The sequence below is a fragment of the Labrus bergylta genome, chromosome 10 (genome assembly GCF_963930695.1).
Source record: "Labrus bergylta chromosome 10, fLabBer1.1, whole genome shotgun sequence".
Lineage (NCBI taxonomy): Eukaryota > Metazoa > Chordata > Actinopteri > Labriformes > Labridae > Labrus > Labrus bergylta.
Window position 1 is genome coordinate 21,568,191 of NC_089204.1, and position 27,036 is coordinate 21,595,226.

Consider the following 27,036-nt stretch of genomic DNA (forward strand, 5'->3'; position numbering starts at 1 on the left):
AAGTATATCATATATAATGTGGAAATTCAAATTGCTGCAGCTTTTACGCAGTAGTAAAGATCCTTGTGAAACGGAAGTGGTTACAGGTGGACCTGAGCACCATCATTAGGCAGGGCTGGGATGTGAAGAGTGGAAGGTGAGGACTCTAGGTATCAGGAAAGCTATTGAGTGCGCCCTTGAGTGCACCCCTTCCCTGAACACGGAGACGTCAAATACGCTGCTGCTGTGTCTCTTCCGATCTTATGCTACTCACCCTGACCTGTTAAAAATGCAAATGTGACAGACAAAAGATAAACATGCAAATACAAAAAAAAAACATGGGTAACGGCAAATGGACGGTACAGTTTTTGTAGGCATGTCACACTGCAATATTAAGAAGAAGACGATAACAAGGAATATCTGTAACTGCACCCCCCACAAAGGGACTGGAATGACTAATAACTGTTCAGAAAAACAGAGCTCACAAATTGGTGTTTCATTTGCTGTGACTGACATGTCCGTAATGATGGGGAGACTTTGTTGGCAGATATAAGGCAGCATCGTTCCCTCTTCATCATCTCATGCTCATGTGCTCCGAGGTTCAGGAAAACTACACTGCCATTGGATAAAGAGGTTTCATCGGATACAGAGAGACAACGGGAGAAAGAATGGCTTTGGTTGATAGAGAATTCCAGTGGGACAGAGTCGGGGTGGGGGAAAATCTGCTCTGTTTCCATGGCTGCCATGGTAACACTGTTACCAGAGTGCAGCTGGAAATGTGGTGGTAAAATGGTGATGAAGGCAGGGTATGAGTCTGAATAGTGGTTTGAAGTCACAGTTAATGTGCTGGTCACTGCGTGCACTTCCGTCTGATGTCTAAAACTTGACAGTGTGGCTTATTTCAGTTGGATGACTGTATGTGAATTTTCCCGTGCTTAAGTGTGGAACTGCATGTGCTCAAATGTGTCCTGTTGTGTGTGTGTGTGTGTGTGTGTGTGTGTGTGTGTGTGGTGTTGTGCTTTTTGGACCGAGGGCCCCTGCTGCTGTTGTTGTACTGGCTCTCTGTTGGAGTGCAGGTGCGAGCCTGAAGCTAGAGGCTCTTCTGAGGCTCTAGCAGGCTTGAAAGGTTACAGCTTCCAGCGAGAGACAACCTTCGAAAGCGGCAATATACAGTCAGTCAGTCAGTCAGTCAGCCAGAAAACAGCCCTGCAGGTGTAGCTTTCAAAAACTGCTTTCCTTGAATAAATTAAACACCAATAGTCACTCATGTGACAATGAGGACAGGCAATGATATGAAACACAGATTCTGCTCTGTTACTGCTAGTGGATGTATGTCTTGAAAGTTTAAATGCACGCGTCCGTCCGGCGACAGCTTTGCCAGAGCTGATTACAGGCACTCTAGCTAAAGCTTTTGATTCCACCAGATGCGCTTCAGCTCACTTCTCAAGTCTTCCCAGAAGCATCTCTCTGCTCTGCTGTAAATAGGCACCTGGTCTATTTTTGACAGAGCCAATGTGCAACCACATCACACTACGCAGATGAGCCTTGCAGGAAGTAAGACTCAGGAACTGCAAAGAAATCCGGTCAATTTAACAAATGAATTACTCCTGATTGTTTATCACCACACTTCTTCTGTGTATAACAGTGTAGCCGCATGGTTCAGTAAAAGCTCAAAAACACAGAATATGACCAAATGCATCAGATTTTAATAAGGTAATCGTATAAGGCAGGCAACACATTCCACTTCAAAACCACTCTTGATGGGGTTTAAAGCCATGAAGAAAAATGAACAAAGCGGTGCCCAGTATAGTCCTCAGAATTACCCTCCACATTGTCCCCCTCTGATAATGGAAACTAAAGTTAAGCTAAAGAAGCATTGGAATTAGGCCTTTATTCTTCTGGTTACTGCAAGACAGACTCAGAGTGGCTGAAGTCTAATCTGGATTTAATATGGATGCACTTGAAATGTGGAGTGTAAATAGGCTCTCAGAGACTGACTCAGATCACTAGAAGATGCTGCTTGAAAAAGCATTAAAGCCAATCCTCCAGGGCACATACTGGAACATGTATGACATACACCCATTGGCTATTTGATGGAAGTATTGATTTTATGTTCTTGTTGTCCATCTTTGGAAAATGAAGTGACCAGTTTTTCACACTGTAGATCATTTAGAGCTGAAAATCAGAGCAACATAAGGTGTACTTTGTGTTTGAATTCCAGAGTAGTAAGATCAGATGGGTGTGATCCAGCAGTCTAGGGCAAACACCAACTACGCATGAGATGCCAAATGGTTAGAGTCACTACAGCTGCATAAATCTGAGACTGACCTTTCATCTTAGAAACACTGTTGTTGTTTTTTCACTGGATAAGGGAAATAATACGAGTAGCAGAAAGTGTTCAATACAGGCAGCAAGTGCAAGAACAAGGTTAAAAGAAATGAAGTACTTAGACACATAGGTGAGGTACTTTACTTGTTGCTCTAATTTGCCACTTCAGCTGGCAAGTGAGACATATTTGTAGTTGACAATCATACACAGAAAGTAAAATGAACTTAAAAGTCCCAAGTGAGGAAGCAAGAGAGTAATGAGTCTGCTGAAAACTAACCTACCAGAGTTCATGTAAGAACTTGTTAGCATTGAGGAGCTAAGGTAATTGCTAGCTTAGTTAGCACTGACCTGGTAGCGGTAAAGTAATTTCAAAAGTAAAAGTAGAAACAACTGCCTCAAAATAACTATGTAGAAAATAACAAACAAGGGCAAGTTAGGGGTGGAACCCCCCTTCCCCCCTCCATCAGATAGATTTTAAAGCATAAATGAGAGTTTGTATCATAAGGAAATCTATTATATCTTATATGAATGTGCACTGAAAACAAGCTTCTGGTAGAATCCATAGTGAATGAGTCAGAGGCCAGCTGAGTCTTAATCTGTTCTATTTACCACCAGACTACTGAGATTTATAAATAACATTTTTTTTTTGTTTGGTCTTCTTGGCAGCAGAGGGACTACAAACTTGCATGCTTTTGCACAACATTGTATTATAGAATGAAAAATAAATAAGCCTTGAACATCATTTCCTCTGCTTTTTGTTCGCCACTGCTTGTATTGGTTGCTGCTGGCAACAAAGAAGTCTGAACTGAAACTAAGTGCTGGTGACAGAAGAGCAATACTTCAGGTATTTGTGCAGACTTGAATCTATTCATCGATCCCATCTTTCATGTTGTCAGTCTGTGAAACCTAAAGAGTAGCTTTGCAGCTCAGAAAACTCCTGATTCATCTAAATTTGTCCTCAGTAAAAACTCTGATCTCAGCCTCTGTCTGTAACTGTTTTATTCAGCTGCTGTCTTTTTCATATATATATATGACCTTTTTTTTAACAGGGAGAACTAATTGAGAGCAGAACTCTCTTTTGCAATGGTGTCTTTAAAGCCCCAGGACCTCTTTACATGCCCGCTCTCCTCTGATTGGCCAGCTCTATGGAAGCCTTCCAGGGGGGCAGAAACCTGCAGGGTAGCCTGAAGAGGGATGCTCGTGTGCTGGTAGAACAGCCAATGAAAACATCTCCCCCTGCCTGCATAGAGGCTTCAGGCAGTCTTGTGAATGTCTCGCGGAACTATTGTGTATTTAGCAGAACAATGTATTTAGCAGAACAATCCATTTAGCGCAATCTGCAGATTTATCCTGGGATTACTCCGACATATGTTAACCTCGCGATCTGCCCATTTTTAGTTTGGGCATCCATCATTGTGACACTATACCTGAGTTTTGAAAAGAGGATCAGCATGATAGGTCAACTTAAAGACAAATCCCAAAGGAAACATAACGTATCTTTGAAGTTTTCATATTGAGTTATATATGTGATTTTTTAAAATGGCAATATGGTTTTCATAATGAACAGATAAATGTATAAATCATCAGTAAGCAGTGTTGGGGAGTAACGGAATACATGTACCGAAGTTACGTATTCAGAATACAAATTATGAGTAACTGTATTCCGTTACAATTTAAATAGATGGTATTCAGAATACAGTTGCATGGTTGAAATCAATGGATTACATGACGGTACTTCTCTGTTTCAAAAGGGAAAATTGGCCAATTCTTCTCTTTTTTTAACCAAGAAAAACATAACATACCCTTATAGTCTTTGTTCCTCTACAGCAAATAATAATATATTTCACTTTCAGGGAGACTTGGGCCTAACATATTCAGCCAGTTGGAACAGAAGATCACATCAGAATAGGCCTTTTTAGTACGCAGGATGTGATTGAAGCATTCTTACGCTTATAAAATGCAATTCAATGTGGAAGTAATCCAAGTATTCTGAATACGTTACTCAGATTGAGTAATACAACGGAATACGTGACAAATTACATTTTAGGGCATGTATTCTGTATTCTGTAATGGAATACATTTTAAAAGTATCCTTCCCAACACTGTCAGTAAGTCACTCATTGTTGGATGACTGTTTGCATGCTAGTTCATCTTTTCTTCTGTTATGAACAGCTTCTTAATGGATGTCACAGAATCAGAACAGCTTGTAGGACTCCTGCAGAGTAAGGAGGCCTCTTCTCCAAATAACTGCTGTTTCTTGCAGAAAATATAAAAAGACAAACACATCATCAGTACAATGATGATGAATATTATAACACACCAACGCAGACACATGTTTTCATGTCATTCTGACAGAGCAGAATGGCAGCCATAGCGTTGCTCTATATTTTTGGCTTCAAAGATCTGATGTCTTTGCCTCAGCGGTTCCTTAACTGCAACATTGATTGACAGAAAGTCGTATGAAATTCAACAATGACACAACAAGCTATGTCTTCCCTGTTGTCAGAGCCGCTATGGAAACACTTCTATGTAGTAATATAAGTGCAGACACTATGCTTGACTCATTCAGGAAGATATTATCCTGAGTTATTACATCACTAAATCCCATTGACACATGGGTGACACATGGTTTTACATTGTTCTCCAGACGGCTCTCTGGCAAATCAATAATATGAAAGGTTTCGCTGTGGAGTTTAACTAGTCCACACAACCTGCTATATAGAGATATGTGTCACTTGGACCCCCGGCCTAAAAATAACCTCCCCGCTGATGAATAGCAAACACACCTCATTTCCTGACTTTGATTTTCTACAGATGTGCAGACTGAAATTTATCAGGTTATTTAAACGGATTTCCTTTGTGTGAATAGTTTCTGTTTGATTGTAATGATGAAGACAAAAAACAATTATAATTTATCTCACAGACCGATAAGAAAGCAATTTATGCTGCAAAGTAATATGCTGTAGGGAGTGTAAAGCAAAGATGCCTCCCTTGTTCCCCTTTCCTAGAAGCCATTGTGTTACCATTGACGTCACCAGCAGGACTTGAAATCTGTGTAAAAAAAAAAAAAAGATTAATTGTTATTAATGGAAAACATATTGAACAAAGCACAGGAACCTGTTGGAAAATGATGGCGATAATGACAAGCTTTTAAAAAGAACAATGTGTTAAAAGAGCTAGCTCCGTTTGTCTCTGATAACATACTGTGCTATGGTTCTTATTCATTCATTTCTTTTACTTCTCTACTAATCATTAACTCCTACTCAAAAGGAAACTTCACTTGTCTTCCTAGCCTTTCACCCCCACCCCCTTTCACAGTGAATTGAAGTGGAATTTACCAGTGTCAGCTTACACTCTTCCCTTCTGTGAATCTCCATTTAAGATCCATAAAGACTCTTCAATAACTCTATTACAAATATGACAATGCAAGGTACTACACTTAAAGCTTTCACCATTAAAACTCTACCACTTCACTAATCCATTCACAGAACTACAAAACTTAACCATTGCGTTTGTTCCCAGTATTATTGAGTTATCCTCATTATGACAGAGGAATGAAGGAACAGATGATTCATGCCCTCACACATTTTTGTGGTTTGTAGTTTTTTAAAATTAAGATAATTAAAGCTGTTAAAATTGCTGAGTAGAGATGTTGCAAATTAAAGATCATTTGCTCATTGATGCTCTACCGCTGACACAGCATGTTTTGGTGTTTGAATGGATTTAATAAATGCTGTTTCTTCCATATTAATTGAGCAAGGACCCTGAATAGTATTTCCCTTCATTGTTGACCTGGAGTGCAATCTCCCTCATCTTTGTTCAACTTGTATGTGTAACCTTAACGCTGACCTTGGTGAGACTAACACCCCTTACAAAACAGCTTTAGGTCACTGCAAATTAAACTGATCATGTCCAGCATTCTGAACTACTGATGGTCCACAAAGAAGGCTCATCCCATTCTGGGTATTTTAGTATGTATTTCAGAGTATGTGATCAAATGGCAAATCTGCTATCAAAAAGCTAACTGTAGATAGACGACTGTCCTATAGGGGTAATGGAATACTCTACTGTGTGCATGTTTATTTTAAAAAGAAAGGTTCAAATATGGGCAGCCATACTTGATGAATGAGGGCTTGGAGAGCGGTGGGTTATTCTTACAGAGATGAGAGGAAAATGGTGTTTTAATCTAGGTAAAGACAGTGCTTGAGGTGCACTTTTAAGAAAACACCTATTCAATCAGCCTCTGACAGGAAGTTTCTGACCTAGAGGATCCTGCATGCTCTCAATGCGTGATTAATGCCTCTAAATATTGTGACTATGCTTGACTCACTCTTTCTGTCCCTTTCACATGAGGCCAATTATTCAACTAGGAAATGTGTTGCCTAGGAACATCTGAGTTTACAAGAGGAACATCATTCAAGATAATGTCTGTCTTTGTCTCTCTGTAATAAAGGTAAAAGCATGTGCTCTTATGGAAGCCTTCACACCTCAGTGAATCATAACAGGAAAAAAATAAGTAGCTGGCCTACTCGGATGGTTCTACAGCTGCCCCATATGGGAGACAGGAGTCCATGGATTTGGAGTAGCGGCTGCTTGAGAAATATTGAGCTGAACATTACCTAACATGCATTTCACCCACCATGCTCACCAATGCTCAGTCGTATGGACCTCAAAGGGATAACTCATCATTTCGTTTAGAGAATAATTGCTCTTATTATTATATTTGGTTGTTCTATTTCAGCATTGGGAAAAAAAAGTTAAATTTTATAATCATCCATATCCAACAATGTCCACCATTAAATGGAATTAAATCCCTGTGTTTGTATGACTATCAGTCACTTTGCTTTTTACATCCATCAGTGTTACCAACAGAATGACAATGTAACTTTGGCATGATCGGTGGGTAGGTTTATATATTGATAATATTTGAAAAGAATACAGAAGCTTGAAAACAAAAGAACCTTATTGGTGCACCTTTATTAAATAGGGAAAGGTTGCAATACACTTATCTACAAACAGCCAATACTCCAATTAGAATAAGCCATGTCAAATAATGTTTTAGAAGCATTAAAAACATTTTAGCTGTTTTTCTACACTACCTTATCTTGCCCTAAGCCTAAATAATTATCCATAGTACTGAAGAATAGTCCAAATATTTTTTTAACTTTCGACACCATTTATCACCATAAACCACAGCATCCATCTCTCCCATCTCTCAACATCACTGGCACCGCCCTCTCCTGGTTCAGGTCATATGTCTCAAATAGTCAACAGTTCATAAATATCAACAATTACACTTCCTTCACAGCTCCTCTGTCCCAAGGCGTCCCTCAAGGTTTGGTGCTTGGTCCTCTCTTATTCATTCTCTACACACTCCCCCTTAGTAACATCATATGTAAACAGGGTTTTCATTTTCACTGCAACACTGAAGACATCCAGATCTACATCTCCACCAAATTCCTCACCATGGCAACCTGCTCCAATCCGACTCACTGTCTAATAGAAACAAAAAACTGGATGCAAGCCAAGTTCCTTCAACTAAACTGTGAAAAATCTGATGTGATTAATATTGGTCCCAAATCCCTCCCCAAAACCACCCAAAATGTCTGTCTCATCATTGATTAACTGCCCCGTTTCCATCACCTCACATTCACAACCTTGGAGTCATTTTCAACAGCAACCTGTCAATAATATCACCAGAACTCCCTTCTTCCATCTCAAAAACACAACACTGTTTTTAATAGTTAATGTTGCTTTGTGTGACATTGTTTTAATGTTTTTTTTCTTTAATTATTATAAATGAAATGTATTATTATAAATATTATTTTCCTTTTTCTTTATGCTCTAAGACGTCTGCCGTAAATGACCTGTCCTTCTTTCTCACGCTCTAAAGAACAGATTCCAGATGTAATCAGACTTGGCTGATGTTATTAATGACTTAGGGGGAAAGGAGATTACACTCCTCCACCCTGCAGCCCTGACAGCATCGCTCTCTGAACGCTTTCCAAAACGAGACATGCAGAAAGCCTCGAAGGAGTAGAGTTCATGTGACATTGTGATCTTAAAGAGTGTATGTGACAGTGTGTGTCAGAGTCGATGAGAAGAGAAGAGAATGGCTGACGTTTTCACATTCTGAGACATTAGAAGAAAGGAAGCACAGGAGACTTTTGGGAAAAAAAATGTTAATGACAGAAATAAAGTTGCAGGAGTAGGCAATTCATAGATTTGAAAGAAGGGAAAAGTTTTTTAAATGACAGCAAAAAAAAGTTAGGAGACACAACTCCTTCCTCAGAGCTGTATAACCCCAGGTTAATCTTCTACAAGTTCTAAAATGATAATTCACAAGTCAAGCCTGTCCTATTAACCAACATAGCAACCAATTTCCAAGGTTGTCTCACACATTTACTTGCCAGCAGACAATAATTTGGATACCAGCATCATAGTTGTTATACATTTTTCTCTTCTAGACACAGCAGTAGGGAAGATAAAAATGGCATATTTCTGAGATGAATTTGAAAAGAGGGAGCTTTGTTCAGGACTTATTTTCTGTCAAGTGCATTATGCTTTGGTAATAGGGGGATGTTGTTTGTTACCAACAAATATATTTCATGACATCAGGGTGTACAAGTTTTCTCTCAAATAAAGCAGCTTGAGACTGGTCCTAATCTTCGTTTAAGTGCAATGTTGATTTCCTGCAGTGAAGAGCAAATGACAAATGTTTTGTATTTTTAGCTGAAGAAGTAAAAATGGTTTGAGTCATTTCAAACCCCATTAAAATGTATGGCACTCACAGCAGACATCAAGATTACAGCCATAATGGGGACCAATATTTCTGATGATTTCAAACCGAACGCTCTCTTGAAGTAAACTGCAATGACCAGAGTGCAGAAAACAAATATGATCTCATCCTATATTTATGTAATTCAATGAGCAAAAATTGGATTACACGACAAAAACACATGGAGCATTTGCATAATGCCCGAAGCTAAAATTCAGTTACAGTGAATTATGACTGGGCCAAATAAATGAATGACTGCTTCAGTTGCAAACATGACTTGAAATGCTTTCAATCTTGTTGGTGACATCCATATTATCTGTACTCCCTCTTGCTGTTATTTCTCAGGATTAAACACAGACCTTTTCTTCTCTGGGCTTGGTAAGAAGAGATGGCTAGTTGTCAAGTTTGTCAGCTATCACAATGAACACTGTGGATCCATTGTTGAAAATTATTATTAAGCCTTTCAGAGGCCAAGTTTCCAGTTCGACAAAAGTTTTTTTTCAAAAGCAGCTGTTATATCTCATATGATCCTTGGATCAGCACTTTTTGAGTACTGTATCATAATTTTCTCCTGTCTGCAATACTAAAATGTTTAAAGCGTCATTTGACATTTATCAGTTGTAACCATAACACCTGCACTGATGCCACTTTTCACAATGTATGTGACATTTTGATAGAAAATTGAGGAATTCATTTATTTGAAACGTTTTCCATCAATCTCCTCAAAAACTAAACAAAAAAAACTACCAAGCTGAAACTACATCATAAACTCTACAATAATCACAGTCACACAAGTAGACTGTTGCTTATCAACCCTGTAAAACATTACATTAGTGTAAAAGTGTACAAATTGACATTAGTATATTTTGTATGATGGTCATTACATGAAGAAGGCAGTACTACAATTGTTACACTCTAAGACTAACAATACAATCCATCGGGAACAATGGCCACTTATACTTTTCCCAAAGGTGCTACTTTATGTCAGGCCTCTAGTACTGACAACTGTTAAATCTCTCAGCTGTTTCTTACACATCTACAGAATAAACATGCGGGTTTCAAGTCTTGTGCAAAAACAGTAAAACAGTCCACCACTGCATGACCATTAAAGCCCTCATAATGATCCTGTTGGAACAAAACACTACCCAATTCCTCAAAACCTTTCACAGATAACAACATCCTTGCACCTCTCCAGCACTACCTTGGGTGTGGCTGTGAAGCTAATGGTTGCCAACCCATGAGCATTTAGACAGTCATCTGTGCCCTCACTACAGGATAACGAGCTCCTTAGGTCTCACTGCAATTTAGTCAATCTTGTGAATAATACGTTTATACTGCAGTGCACTGCAGGCTACCTCCATATCTTATTTCCCAGTGCCCCATACTCCCACGCTTTCCCTAAACACTCTATTACACACTGTGTATTGGGCAGTGACGTCTAACCTCCCACTCTTGTATCTTCGGGGTCAAATTAGAAGGCTACTCTAATCATTTCTCTGCAGACCCATCGTCATATACCAGCTTTGTTGGGTTTGCTCTAGTCTGCCTGGGAGCCATTTGTCCAGATCAACATTACACAATAAATAACCTTTATGATTAGATAAGACATAACCAGACCCTGCTGTGATTGAATTTTTTTAAGTTTACAGTACTAGAACTAAAGTACTAGAGATAAAATGCTGTGGAAAATATTTTCAGTACCACATCAGTACCCACAATCCTTCTACATTTTCACTCAGTGTGTCAGATAATAAGAATGCATGTTCGTGAGTGTGTTTATATCTAAAAAAATACATGTGTATGCACATCAGGGATCTGTTGCTCTATGTTGTAAAAGATGTTTGCATATCTGTACATCCATAAATCTGCCTCTGTATCCATTCTGATGTCATTCTGTGTGTCTTGTACTAAAAACAGTGTCAGGCTGTGTAACGAGGGCATTTCTCCTGTGGTTTAGACCTATTTTAAAATGCTGCCTCTTAGTCTGCAGTGCAAGATTTGTAGTGTCTGCAGGAGTGGCTCCACTTACTCATGAGCTGCTTGTATTTATTTAAAATACCCCAAGAGTGGATTATTTTTGTGTTAGCAGGTGTGTGCATTTTTGTGTATGCATGCTCATGCAGCCATAAATAAATCACTTATATTTGTAAGAAAACAAGTAGCTGTAGCTTTTACTATCACATGGGGGAAAAGCTGGACTGCTTTGTTTGTGAGTAACTGGGCATCAGATTTGTTAAGTGTAGATGATGAGATGTTAGTGAATTGTAGGCCCAGCAGTCTACAAACTTTCCCTGTGCTTCTGGAGTGTTGTTCTATGTAGCTGAGCCGGCTCCACGACTTGTGACTTCTGAGGAGAGTGAAAAATAGCTTATAAATCAATAAACACCACGCTGTTATGGAGAAAACTCGATTATATCTTTAAATGTCTGTGAAGCAGTGTCACGCATGGAGGAGCCAATAGAAACAGCTCTAGCAACAGACAAACACACTCAGACAAAGCTCCAAGTAGATAACTGATTAATTTCTTCTAATATCACTTCACATCTTTGTGGCGACAGCCTGGGCTCCCCGGGGATCACAAGATTTGTTTTTAGGTCAGATTGAGAATTCTCTCCCTCTTCACACTTATAAATCCTCAAAGGCTGTTTTACTGGCAAATTGAAACACTGAAATGAAATAATAGCCTTTCTGATAGACAATGACACTGGCAATTTGAGAAGCCCCATAGTTATTCTGATATTATTACGATCAACTCTTAAAGAGGGGGCTTGAATTCTGTGAGTGACTTTTGCTAAGATAGTGGATTTAATGCGCTTTCACATGTTTTGTTATGAAGTTGCTTCCCTAACAACCCAATGGATCAAAGGTTATGACTTAGAGTGAAATGTGTAACAAAATTCATAAATCGGTTAGACGCCTATTGTTATCATGAAAGCCCGCACAGCCTGACTCGAACAGACTCTGCTCTTCACAGCTGAGATCTGTGGAGCAGAAACACATTCAGATTGACTACAGAGGATCTTGGAGAATGAGCTGCTGATGCTCAAGACAAAACCTTTGCAAGAGAGAGAATTTCAGAAAGACCCTGGCTAACATCAGTCAACAGCCAGAGGCATACAGACATATTTAACAGGAGATTTCTACTGTTAAATAGTTCTGCATACCATTCCATTAACCTCCATCCAATGCATGCATAGAGAGAGCATGATGGCTTGCAGTTGGTGCCTCAAGGCAAGCGCAGATGGCAATCGTTGAAGGAACAATTCATTTCAAAATTGTTGCTGGAAATTGCACTGAAAAATATCAGGGTAGCTGGTTGTGATTTGAAACCTGGCATAACTTTTGTCACACATGTTGAATAAGTGTCTGACACTGAGTGCAATAGGTAACTCAGAGGCTTGAAATTATATAAAAGAAATGTTTGCATAGTCAGTTTCCTGACCTTAAACCAATTACAATGCTGTAGCATGACTTGAAGCAAGCCATCCATGCAAGGTATTCAAAAATACCAATTAACTCCAGCCGCAGAGTAAAGAGTAATTGTCCAGAATACCTCCTATTTGCTCTGCAGACCTGAACAGCAGCTATGGAGAAAAAAACACTTATTACCCCCACCGTGCTCTTTGAACAGAGATTTCAAAAAGGGTTTTGTTTCAAATTAACTCACTTCGACTTCATATGATTCTTCTCGCATATTAACTTCATATATCAATTCATTTAAAGAGCCTGTGATACTCCCTGTATGCATACTGTACATACATTAAGCATTCATTTGCTGCAGGTCATGTATTATGCGTTAACGTTCTGCTTTATTATTCCTTTTGCCCGAGGGTAAAAACCATCTGTCATGACACTGTGTCTGTGTTTCTTTCTTTCTAGCTTTAACAAACGTCAAGCTGTGGGCCATCGACCGACAATGTTTTCAGACCATCATGATGAGGACGGGTCTCATCAAGCACACAGAGTATATGGAGTTTCTGAAAAGGTGAGGAGAATCTGGGGGAGGGGTTGTCCCACAATGACAGACAAATGGGCATGAATAGAGCTTTGATCTGAAATGCAATGAATGAATTAACACAATGAATTCAGGAGAATATGTGGGAGCCGCTTCTCAGAACATTCCTCACTACTCATTTTTCCCGATTAATGACATAACCCATCATCATTTTCTGTTGCACAACTAGAGTTGCCTTCTATCCTTCAAAACCTAAAATGATATTGCGCTTCTTTAATGTCCATCTCTGTATCAAAGCCCCTACACTGTAACCGCTGCTCTAAAAATAAGTCTATTATCACTTGAAAGAACGGCACACTCCTCTCTTTCAGCCAGCATGCAGGTTGGGATAAAAGACAGACTCATCAAAAGACAGAGGGAGAGCAGCGGGGGTCGATCACGATGCATTAAAATCACTGTTACCCCTTATCTAGGTAGCACTTTCTGATTTCTGTCTTCATCAAGCCAATAATAAACTTTTTCATATTTTGCATCTTTGTTACGGGTCTGATATTAGGCTTTGCTTCTTCTCTCACTTTCTACTGAAATCAAAGGTTACAAATGTTCAGAACTTCAAAGAAGGAGGGCTGATGGGATATTGTTATATATTACCACAGATACCTTTTTGAGATTTTGGTTGAAATTGTCTTTAGGGCCTGACAGAAATGAATAATTTATGTGCATCTGTAGCAATTTTAAGCATGTAAAAACTTCGACCAATGTCTGCACAAGGTGCCAATCTGATGAACCAATCATGCCTCCCTGTCTCCCTGCTCGTTCTCTACTGCTTGTGTGCACTAGCCCACACTCAAAGCACGTGTTTTTTTGTCGTTGGCCGTTGTTTTTTACATGTATTATGTTAAAGTTTAGTGTTAACTTACCGCTGAATTAGACATGAGACAACGTAGTTTATACACAATGAAAGCAATGAGCTGAGAGGTCGCTTCTGGAGCAACGGTGCATGTAGGTGAGGGGCCGTGGCTTTTGAGGGAGCACAATTGATAGTTATTGGATCAGGCAATGAACAGTTCGACAGTAAAGAGTGTACACGCCTTTTTTCCTGCAGATGAACAATACCCTCTTCTCCCTTTGCTACTTATCGTGGACTGTCACAAAAGCAGGCTAGGATAAAATAGCCATAGCCCCATTCCAAATGTTTAACCATAAATACAATACTGTCATTTCTCCTCCCAGGACAATCTTTCTGCAGTGTATAACAGTCTGCCATCATCACATCAGTCACAATAACACCACTTCAACCCTAGCTTAGCTACAGTACCCCATAAAGGAAGACATTCATTCATAAAATACTAGAAACACCTATATTTCCAACCAGATAAAAAAACACTCTTAAGTCTACTTTCAAATCGAAGACTGAAGCTATTTTGGTAACGACCTTGACTAAAAACAAACACAAAGCACCTGCTATCTCTTTACGGAGTGTAAGAGCATGTGCTTTATACCATCTCTTGCCTCTTAGCCACTCATGCATAGCAGTCCAACAGATAAGTAAATATTTAATTGACGAACATATTGCTTGGTTTGGGCTTGCCTTGTCTGTTTGGTTTATAAAAGGGTATCCAGGGAGGGAGGAAATCTGAGATTTTAGAGCAACATTTTTTGAATTCACGAGATGTAGATAATGATGTTGCTGTTTTATTTCCTAAAAGCAGATCTAATAAAAGAGCTGTGCTGAAAACGTAAGAACAAACACATGCTGGGCCCTGAGAGGATTCTTCAACTCACTCTTTAACTGCTGTGAAATGATGTATTTGCTCTCACAAGTTGTGGAGGAGGATGAAAAATTGACTGAAAAATCCCACATTGTTTTACAGCTGGGGAGCGAGTGTGCTTATGAAGAATTTCATTAGCTTATTCCTCACATTTTATAAATCACTTGAACAGATAACTTTAAAAGGAGAACGGCAAGGGCAGCATCTAATGAGCTAAAAAAACATTACCCTGAGAATGTGTATTGATGTAACATTGTTATTTGAATGTTGGTGTGCCATTACTAAACCCTGTAAGGCAGCAAATAGAAGGACATTTGCCCAATGATTTGCAAAAATAAAGCATGTGATGAGCATGGGGAAGCATTACAAAAACCCTTCATCAAAGAGGTTCTTGTTTTTCTGAGTAATTTTAATACCACCATAGGAATGATCAAAATTGACCTCATGCTTCACTTTCATTCACACTGAGCTAAAAGGGCACTTCCCTGTTGGCTCTAGAATGATTTATTTCGGTGTTGTAACAGAGTTAAGCTGTTGGGTTGGACATTTACTTTAAATTACACTTTTTATTTGTGTCAACAGCTTCACAGCTTGAGGGATTGGAAGTCCATATGTTTCATGTAGAGGGGGGGGTCACCCGTTCACTGCCTTGCTGATTAGTTAGGAAGCAACAGCACAAAGATAATCAGAACAGTGGCCTGGTTTGAGGGCCCACCAGACTAGATGGTTCAGATTACTGTAATAAAGCATGGAAAATGGGGGGGGGATTTGGGGAAGCAAAGAAGGAGAGAGAGATGTTACGGGTAGATAAGTGCTTTGTTCACCAACACGGGTTATTTTCTCTCCTTGATAAACATTGGAGCAGTTTTATTTAGAAAGCTTGATTACAGGCTGATAGTGTTCATTGAGGCTGCCGGGAAGCAAAGGGAAACAAATAACAGAGCATCATACTGGTGTATTCAACCTTAGGATCTCATGCCCTGCTGTGTTACTAGACAGAGTGCCCAGATTATCCTGAAATATTTATGTTCCCATACTGTATTAGAATATAAAAGCCAGCTCCCTTGGCCCTTCATTGATTCATCGTGTATCCTGTTGCCTATATATTTGTCATTCTTTTCAGGTATTCTTCAGTTAAAGTGAACTGAATGCTACATCGCTCATCTGAAAACCACAAAAGACCTAATCAGTAATAAATGTACAGTATGTACCACCTATATATTCTTCTATTTAAAAGCCTTTTCTTTTGGTTTTTCCTGCAGCGTACCCACATTTCACGACCTGCAGGAAGACATTCTGAGCAAGCTTGCCGATGTCCTTGAGGAGGTAAGTGCCTTTGTCTTTGGCAGCACAAAGTCTGCCGCACAACAACATTTCCTTATGTTCACGTTCTTCTGTTGCAATGTGAGACGATAGCCAGAAAAGTAATAAAGGTAAATATCAGATAATGAATAATAATAATATAGATTTACTTTTTTTTTGGCAGGGCGGGGTGAAGAGTTGGGATTTTCCTGCTAGTTTTGCTGTTCAGAATGTGCTCAATGAGGGGATGTTCAACTAAATGGGCCACCTACTAACAGTTAGTTTCATTAGCTTCTTCTGTTATTCATCATAATGTTTGCCAGACGCCATTTCAAATTTCAAAGCCTGGGTCAAACAATTTAAACAAGCTGAGGCACATTGTAATCCATCCAATGTCTTTTTTTTCTCTCGTTAATACTTACGTTGTTTTTTTAAATGAGCAATATATTTTAGAGCTACAATTGTATAATAAGTGAGAGTTAATGTTTACTGTGATGATTGCCAGTTTCAGTCAGCATCCTGTAAATGAATAGAAGCCAATGGCTGCCTGGGGGGCAGAAAAAATACATAAAAAAAATATTAAACACTACAACCGACAAGAACTGCCAAATGGAAGGCAGTTGTGAAATGCAATTTGTTACAAATGGACTAAAATGTGCAGTCTTGCAGGATGTGCTCTTCATGCCCTGAGTGCAATTTGAGATGTGTCTCAAAAATCATATTTTCTATCATTCTGCACATCACTTTATTGGATGTTTTCACCATCATGATTTAGTTATGCAAAACACATTCCAATTTACACTTATGTATGCTGCCAACGTTGAGGCTTTCAATCTTTTCAATCACATCAGAATATGGCCTTTTCCTTATTTTTAAAAAACGTTATGCACATTCAATATGTAACTATTTATAAACCAAAGATAAATACGTTCCAGTCTTACCCTGAGGGATGGATTGACCATATGATGCTTAAGCTGATTTAGGGTGGGAGTACATAGTAGCCTGCAAAAACAGCCAAAGAAAAAAAAAAGAGTGATTTAATTGAATCAGATCAACATTTACAGCCTGCAGTTTAAGTGATGCAGTAAACATGTCATGGATCCACCAGGCAACATGGACAGAAAAACAGAAATTTGCACTAACCCTAAACATACAGGAATATCTTTATAAGATATCTTTATAAGATATCTTTATAGAGATCTTCGCTCTTAACTAGCAGCCAAAGCTAGCAGTGACTATCCATGTTTTGTAGCCATCGTTAAGCTAACATTATGAAAGCTAACGTGCTCCTGTTGGGGAAATATGTTCCCTCCATATGTTGGTGGCGATACATTTCATACTGTGTTCTAGATAGCTTTCAATCTAACATAAGCTCACCCGCTTATTGCAACATTTTACGTTTTCCGCCTTAATACGTTGAAAACATTCAAATCATTTCAATGCTATATATTATTACTAGTGTAAGCTGGCTAAGTTACAGTTTGCTAACAACGGTTGTGGTACTACTGTCACATACTGAAACAAATGTCAGTTGTGTGCTTGATTGTATTGAGGGTAGTTGTTGGATTAAGCTGGTCTACGCCTGTCGACTTTTCGTGTGCAGTTACAGGTACATTTCCAATGTTGTGAGTGACTTGGCTGTATATTTTTATCCTACATTCATGAAGACACACTCCTCACAACCAAGTTATCCAGCCAACTGGATTCCTGTTTTAACTGCTAGCATACATCTGTGTTTCACTGTAGCCTAATTTAAGAAGAGATTTTTGCAACTCATTGTAAGGTATCAGACCTTAAAGTTCATTTGGTCAAATTTTCAGAAACCTGGAAACAAAAACCAACAGACCCACTTTTGACCCAAGATAGCATATAATTAGCTAAATAAAAAAATCCAGGTGTTACAGTTTACCTGGCATCACAACAAAAAACGAGTTTGCCTTTTTGTATTATAAGTAAAGAACCATTTGTGTCGCTTCAGGGCCAATACAAAGTACTTTAGCCTACATGTGACACCATCGAAGGGAGCTTTTTGGAGGTAAAGTTAAAACTGATAATCGAATAATCAGTAGCGTATCAAAACTAACAGCGCTACTCAAGGGAAGCAGTTCAGTTCTGTCTGCTGAGATACTGACAGACATGAGGCCCAAGTAAAGGAAATATATGGACATGGGCATACACATTGGCCACTATGTCCAAGGACTTCATCTGAGTAAAGAAAGAAGGAGGCAGCTGTTTTGCCACCTACAGCAAAACAGTCTCAACAGTGTAAGTGGGAAGTCTGAGAACTGTGAGGAATGCAAGCTGACAGAAAGTAGTTTGACAAATGTCTGAATATGAAGATCTTTGTTGGTGTATTGATGCAGACCTTCGCCTTTTGGTTCAGACACAGCTTTATATATGTTTCCAGCATTTTAAATGCACCTTGTGTGCTGCTATATGGTTCAACTGCAGTGACCCACAGTCTTATCAAATGTCCTTCACATCCCTTTGATTTAATCCTGTTTATCCAGAGCCCGTTGAAGGGGGCAAACTCCTTTGCTAGCAATTAAATTAATGAGTTAATGATTCAGGCTTAACGCCCCAACTTGATATTTGAGCTGACACAACACATACAATAGTAAAGTGTTAACAAAATGAAATTGAGACGTTTTTGCATGACATTTCAGATATTCCTGCACTCTGATTAATGTGTTTGCACTGTTGGCTGAATAACATGTTAGTGTTCAAAAGTTGATTGAATTTGTATCAACAGCTTCATAGATGAAGCAATTGGCAATTAATCAACAAGTGCTAACGTAATTAAAACCTCATAACAGTTGCTTTAAGAGATTTATTTGCTGGCACCACTATAAACAATCCGTAGTGGGTGTTATTTGACTTTGCCAGCTCAAGGGTCATCCTTTTTACACATATATATATATATAATTTGCATTTTCCCTGAGAGGTTCTTCAGGATGGTAGTGCAGGGTCAGATAATGGTCAAATCCATCATGTTGTCCTGTTTCCCGTCCTCTACTATAATGGATCATTTTGGTCCACAATTGAATTTTGATTTAGTCAATCTAGCTTCTTTTTTTTTTTCTTTCTGTTTTCCTCTCCTTGAAGGCATGCTTGAAGAGAATAATATAATAAATAAACCCAAAATTAAACGCCTCAACTGCAACCTTCCTTTAACAAGAAGCTTTGCTTTTGAGTCACGCACAGAAGATATGAATCAGACACACGCAGGCACCTTTCCTGGGTGAAATGGCGTGGGAATAAAACGCTGGCAAAAAGATCTGACAAGAATTGCTGAGCTCCGTTTTCAGTCAAGAATTGTGATCTTGGATGCAGCTTATTGTGTATTTTGTAAAGTAAAGTAAAGGGAGATCCCATTATATCACACAACACATCGTCAGGAATGCAAAAAAATATTAACTTAGAGCCAACCTGCTTTCCAATCAGGAAGTATATACGTCCAGAGTCAGGAAATGTGGCAGGAAACATCACTGTGGATCCATCACAGCCTGACACATCCTGTGCCAACATCACGTCCTCTGATAGGCACTGAGCTCTGAACACGGAAAGCAACAACACACACGGAGAGTTTGTCTCTACAGGCTCACATCATGTCCTTGTTTTAATTTATTTACATCGTTAAGATAGAGCCAGATTTCATCATTATCAACACACTCATATATATGCTGCCGGTAAAGACCGTACATACTTTAATATTCACCTATATAATGTATATAAGGCCACCTATTACATAATTTACATGGTCATATTTTATTCAGCACCATTTGCATTCTTCACCATTACACTATTTACTGTCTAAAAAGGCTACTCTAATGGTTCTTGTTTTTATATACTACATTTATTAATACTTCAAATGTATATTTTTAACTGTAGGAGTAGTCAGATGTTAAGTTTACTCTGATGAGCTTGTTGTCCTTGCATAAGGCTGCATGTTTGTTTGTTTCTGGGCATTTATATTTAGAGAAATATAAAGCCTGAGTCATTAATTGCATGGGTAATTAAAATAATGATGTATTTATTTTTAAAGAACCTTAAAATACAAGGGTTTAAAAAGTGCTTTAAGGTCAAAGGTCAACGGTATCTTTATTGTCCCCACAGGGAAATTTGTTTGCAGTCGGAAACGTACAATACATAGACAACACTAAGAAATAATCCAACTAATAGGTGCATACATAATTTACATAAAACATGAAAGCCCAGCAGAGATGCTGCAGCATCCAGATGTGAATGTGAAAGTGCAAGAAATTTAAATTAAACTGCTATTTAACAAAGAAAGAGCAGCAGGGACAACTGAGAACTGATGCCTTTTAGTCTTCACCACAACAGCATACAAAAAAAAACATGTATAAGAATAAAACAAAAGAATCCAGTCAACGCTAAAATAACCAGAACCTCATAAGAACCAAAAGATCAAACAGAATCCAACCAACATGATCAACCCAATCATTATAAGAACTCGAGCAACACAAGAACCCAACATCATGAATGGAGACCAAACATATCATGCAAAAATAAAAAAATAAAAATCTGATTCTGACATTAGCCTGTTGCTCCTCTCAGGGTTTGCCAGTGTTATTCTGGTGCTTTCGGTGCTGTAGTTCTGTAGATGATGCAGTAATGGTTTTGTTTTTTCTCTGTCAGGCCAAGGTTTCATCACATTTAGTTATGTCATCCTATGCATCACTTCTCTATACCTTTAAAGAAACTGTCCTTGGAATAATCGAATTCATGAAGGTTACTCTCCACACAGCGTGTGACTGTGTGTGTGACAGTGTTCCTTTCTATCTACTAGTGTTACGATTGTGTTAGACCAGTGACCAGTCTGGATGCTTGGATAGGCTCCAGCACCCAAGACTCTCAACAGGATTACATGGTATAGAAAATGGATTGATGGATAGATATTATGTATTCATTTTGGCTTTCCCCATAGCTGTGATTTGCCTTTAGATTTGATGCAGTAGCATTCATTTATTCACTTATTTTCCTCACCTGCTTATTCATATTCAAGGTCGCAGGGCATATCCAAGGAAGTAGTGGGTGGAAGGAAATTAAACACCCAGGAGAACTTGCCAGTCTATGGTTTTAACACCAAAAAAAAATTCATTTAATTGGAATTATCTCACTGCACCCGATTCAGCCTTCTTCCCCCCTCTGAGTTTCACCTGTTAGTCTCTGGTGAGAGCGTTTCACTCTCAATCAGAGAAAGGAGACAAAAGCACCTCACTGGGCCTGAGTAACATGCCTTTTCTTTGATCCTCTCTTCTCTCTTGACAGACGCATTATGAAGACGGAGAGTACATCATCAGACAGGGAGCCAGAGGAGACACATTCTTCATCATCAGTAAAGGAAAGGTGAGAAAAAAGAATCACAAAATAATAACTGCGGCATCATGGATCTTTAAAGCAAACTGGTGGCGTTTTTGGGTGAAAGTTGGCTTTTATCAATCTTGATCTGGAGGAGAAGGAGAGACAGATGCCTGGTCTCCTTCATCCTTTCTCACAGCAGCAATAGGAGCTTCTAGAAAGGGGAATGGAGTCACTTTTATTTCACCTTTCTGTCATCGACACATGTTTCTCTCTGAGCACAGATGTCACGCTGTCTTGTCCAATAGCAACACTGTTGAAAGGACTTTTATGGGATTTCTGCTATTGCTACTGTTCCTCTTCATTTTTCCATGCTCATCATCTTTGATTTTTCATCCTCTTTCTGTTCCTTCTTCCACACCAAGTTCAGGTCTACGTATGCTTCCCTCTCCATCCTCCACTAGCCCTCTCTTCCATATAATTCAACCCAATTCCCATTTAAAGAGTATTTGTTGAAGCACAAAAGGCTTACCACGGCTTATTGGAGATGTCCAATGTGAGACATGGGATAATAAAAGTTTTATGGTAATTAAAAATTCAACCATATCCCAAGAATATGGTTCCAGAATCCCAATAGGTGGGAGAAAAGCTGTTTTCACACATGAACTCCTGAATATTTCAAGACACATGTCCCTCACTGCGTGAAAGTTTCCCTGTTGGATGGGGAGAGGAGGTGACTCAGGACGCAAGACAAGACAGAGTCCGACTGCTTCGATAGTTTTGCCATTATATTGATGATACATTGGAATTAAATGATCCATAGTAAAGAGTGGAGAAAAAAAACGCCCTCTCAAGTGAAAAAGAGTATGGAGCTCATATATTACTTGTACCACGAGTAAGTCACTCACTGGTTGACGCTATGAACGTCTTCATCTCCGTCCACCCACGATGAATTTTCTTGAATAGTACATGCTATGTTCACACATCAGCTCGACCCGGCTTAATATGGACATTTTACTAGGGGGCTAAAGTCACATTGAAAAATATTGCGATTTGCATTCACACATGCAGCTCATCCCCCCCCCGAAGAAAATTGGCAAATTTGGAGAATTTCTGTACATGTGTGAATATAGCTAAATATTTCGAACCACATTTCCTGGCAGTCCACATGTTCAGGATGTACTGTGTTGTACATGTCATTGTAAAGGATGAAGATGCCTTTACTCTCCTTTGACACCCCCCCCCCCCAAACAGATACAACCAACTTCACAAGGTCGGCACACATACAGTACATCACATAACAAACCCGCTCATGAAACATGAAAACAAACGCACACACACTAACACTCCTGACCTTAACATTGCTTTCTGCTTGGCTGTTTCCACTTCTCTCACTTTGTCTCCATCCCGACCACAGACAGCGCACTCCGTCTAGAGGACATTCCGCCAATTTGGCCGTCTCGCAACACATGCACAATGTGCCCTTTGGTCTCCATTTTTCTGAACATCTTAAAGTCTCTCTGCTGCTTCTGCTCTTCGCTGTTTTTTTCTGCTCTCACATGATCAGATCAGAATCCTCATGCTGTCACTCAAGTGCAGGCAGCATTACAGTGTGCAGGATACACTGCTACACCTGTGCAGCACTGACTAATGGATTGAGACAAGATCCTTCATTCTGTGAAAGGGCGGTCTTAATCCATTTCCTATATGATCTTCATAAGTGCCATTGCTTGATTTGTAAAGTCTAGCCGCACAGCACTGTCCCATCACTCACATGTCATCTGGCTAATGAAGTGGTCAGCTGCGCCTCCTAGATCCTAACAGAGTGATGCCTCACACAGGGCACCTCTCCTCTATATATGTCATTTTCTGTTTGGAAAGATGTATAAATCTAACGTTTTCTTCACGTTTAAAGCATCTCACCTGCCTGTCACACTGCTCTTCTTTTTTTCTTTTTTTTTTTTAACTCTCCTCCTCCTGGTTTTCTTTTTCCAGGTTAATGTGACCAGGGAAGACTTGCCCAACGGAGAGCCTGTCTATCTGCGCAGCCTCGGGAAAGGAGACTGGTTCGGAGAAAAAGCACTGCAAGGGTAAGATTGTTCCTAATAACACTGCCTCTTCCAATTGAAATCTTCTGTTCTCCTGCTGTTTCTGCCTGCTGCACTGTCACCCCACTTCCCTCTTGATTTTCACTTGCAATCTGTTTTTAATATCCTCCCTCTTTTCAAATAACATGCACCTGTCGGTCTTCAATCAGATTCTCATATGTCCTTGTTTTTTTCCACCACCACTCTTCTTCAGATAGGTAATCATTCTTTAAGTGTTTGGAAATACATCAAAGCAGGGACCACCCAACACAACTCCAGGATTCAAATGCTTGTTCCAAATATATAAGGATAGGGTCTACATTTTTTCATACAACATGCTGTTTTATTAGATACATTTTTTTCTGTGACTGAAAATATATAGTTTAAAGACAAAAAAGGCCTATACTTAAATTCCTCCTTTTCATCAAGGAACAATAGGAGCATATGGGGTGCCGGTAGCCTCGCGGTTAGCACGCATGCCCAATGTACAGAGGCTTAGTCCTCAAGGTGGGCAGCCAGGGTTCAAATCCAACCTGTGGCTCCTTTCCCACATGTCATTCCCCGCTCTCTCTCCCCAGTGTCTGACTCTATATACTGCCCAATCTCAATAATCAATATGTTAATATCAATATGTTGAGGAAATAGGAGAGACTCTTTGCAAACACCATGTGACACTTATTTGTGTTATATAATGCATATATATAGCAACTAATGTGTAAGTGCACCATGGTGTTTGACAGTCATATTGCATGCTCCCTGCTGAACACTGCTTTATTTAAACAATATTATCTATGGACTAATTACGTTCTTTTGTCATTTCTTTTCACTTGTAGTCTCAGGGGTCAGAGCATTATGATCTCAAGGACATCTCCATGCTGTCCTTGACTGTTACAATGAATTTTCTGCCCTCTTTGCACATCTTTTGAAAACGTTTCTGTTAAATATGTGTGCCTAGCTGTGAGCTGCTACTCCTAACACAGCAGTCAGATAAACACATTGTATATGAGTAGACCCCTGCATTACACACTGTGTATGCTGTGTGTTAGTCTGTGCCAGGAGCATTCTAGCTGTTGAGATGAACTGAGAGGAGTTTGAAGTACCTCAGCTGTGTATACTGTAGGGATGAAATGGCTCATGGCAAATGTCAGTGCCATTTAAGTGCTCGAATACTTCCACTAAAACACTTCAGCGTAATCAAAGTATTTTATATGCCCGCTGAAGACAAAGAGCAGTTTCCCCTAAAGTGATGCCTTTACCCTGCTGTTCGTCCTGTACTGTCATGACTGTGCGTCTCCACGGGCGATGTTTTATTAAAACAGAGGCAGGGTAAAGATAGAAAGTAGTCTGACGTGTATTAAGTCAGGTAGAAACAGAGAACACTCATGCGCTGTACAGTTGAGGGAATACATGCACGTAGCCAGCAGCAGTGACAGCATGAAAAGGTGAGGATGTCGCCATCTCCTGGTGGCTTCGTGAGAAAACAACCTCGGATGATTTCTCAAGCTCATTAGAGTTAAACTCCAAAAGCATTTAACGAACACGACGAACACAGAAATAGGCTCAAGATGAACAAAAGCAGTATCCGCTTAGAGTAATTATGTCAGCTTTAGTGTTGTCACTGGGTATGATTGTTCTCACTTTCAAAGAGGGCGATCTAAAAGTGATATTCATGCGACAGCTGGAATTGCACAGATGGCTGGGCTTTCCCCATATGTTATAGCTAATGACTATGGGATATAAAAAAAATGACACAGTTATGACATGAATGAAGGACTTGTAAGGCTCCAGAGGTTGATCTCGTTGCAGTGGGAGAATACATTTGATCCAAACATCGATTTCGGTCTTTTTGCACTAAAGAGATGTAGAAAATAAGCTTATTCATGAATCAGGAGCATGACACAAAGTAATAATTCACAATCGATTGAGCAGGTGTTTTCTTCTTGATGAACTGTTTAATTCAGGGATTTATTGTAAGTGTGGTTTGTTCTTAAAGGGGGACTGCAAAAATCTTCCTTCACCACTCTAATGACTCTAAAACTGTGCACTGAAACTGTCTGTGTGACTGTTTAATTACACAATATATCACGCGTTTCCTTTAACGTACCTACATGAATATATGTTGTTTTTCCCCAGATTAATAATTCAAGTACTGTACAACTTCTTCAAAGCACCTTTTAGAGCCTCTTTGTTTAATCATTCACAACATATCTCTCCCCCCCCCCCCCCCATTTAAACAAAGCGCTCTCCCCCGCCTCAACATTTGCTTCGTATTGTTATTCTAAGTCGTCACGAGCGACGCCTTTTGTCTCCGAGTGTCTTGAGCGAGAGAAGCCTTTTCAACGGCACCTTTGATGGTCAAACATGTCTCGCAAATTTTAATGATTGCGTTGCCGGCCATCTTTTGGCAGCAGGCTTTTGATCAGAGGGCTCTTCTGCGCGGGGCCATCTCTCTAATTAGAAGTTAACTGTGTGTGTCCTCGCTCATGAAACTCAATAGCCCCCTACTCAAAGGCTACTCTGTCCATGTGAAGACGTCGCCTTTGATCTGTGAGAACAACATACAAATCAAAGTCTCTTCTCCTGTTGGCCATAATGGTTAGTTAGAGCCCGCGCGTGTGTGACACGGTATGCGTGTGTGTGACACGGTATGCGCGTGTGTTCATTAAAGCACCTGAAGAAATCTTACTTTGTTTCTCAAATAGGCCGTATAGTCCTTAATGAAGAGTGTGTATCTCACTCTGACAGGTGGATGTTCCAAGAAAAGATGGACTCTACTTTGACCTGTGTGTGGTGTTACATTGCTCCTGTCATGCTGCTGAAGTGTGAACTTTGATTTGGTGGTGTAGATCCATCAGTCGACAGTGAGGGTGTGCCCTGACCTCCCCGCGTCAGTGTACTGTTTTATGTGTTGGTATCGCAGAAGGCGTTCGGGTTGAAGATGAGTCGTTGTCAGAAATAGAGGGAAGATTGTGATGTCTGTGACAAGAATATGATTGGTGTCAGAATCAGAACAACAGAATTTAGACCTCTGATATGAGGTTTTGTTAGAGTGGGCGTGTTACAACAGGTACTGGTGAGAAGATGACACTTGGCTGTTGCACTAATATGCCAGGTACCTTTTTTTGTGCCTCATCAGTTTTCAGACTGGGGTGGCTGAACTGGGCCACTGAACTCTGCAGGGGTGGCCTGAAGTGTTAAGTACACACACAAATAAATAACATCTATCAACTGGAAACCAACACCACAGGTGTTTAAGACATTTCCTAATTCATTATTTTGTATCAATTAATCAACCTTTTTTTAATTTAGCACCAAATCACAAAAGTTTTCTCATGGCTATAACATGGACCCCACTTATTATACTGTCCTTTTTTAAAGTCTCTTTTTCCCTTTGTCATGATGCTTAGGATGTAATGTGTGAAGCACCTTGATTTGCCTTGTTTCTGACATGTGCTATATGAAAAAAATTATAGTTTATAAAGAGACCTGACCTTACTCCGCAGATAGCACTTG

At 39.5% G+C, this 27,036-nt stretch overlaps 1 protein-coding gene across 2 annotated transcripts in view; it reads left to right on the plus strand.

Annotated features, from left to right (window-relative positions):
- LOC109981882 (cGMP-dependent protein kinase 1) overlaps positions 1 to 27,036 on the plus strand; it is an 85,201-nt gene that overhangs the window by 39,987 nt on the left and 18,178 nt on the right. For both annotated transcript variants that reach the window (XM_029276825.2, XM_020630864.3), the window contains exons 4-7: positions 12,965 to 13,070; positions 16,075 to 16,138; positions 21,407 to 21,484; positions 23,432 to 23,526. In XM_029276825.2, coding sequence (XP_029132658.1) covers positions 12,965 to 13,070; positions 16,075 to 16,138; positions 21,407 to 21,484; positions 23,432 to 23,526 — 343 coding nt within the window. The remainder of the gene's footprint in view (positions 1 to 12,964; positions 13,071 to 16,074; positions 16,139 to 21,406; positions 21,485 to 23,431; positions 23,527 to 27,036) is intronic.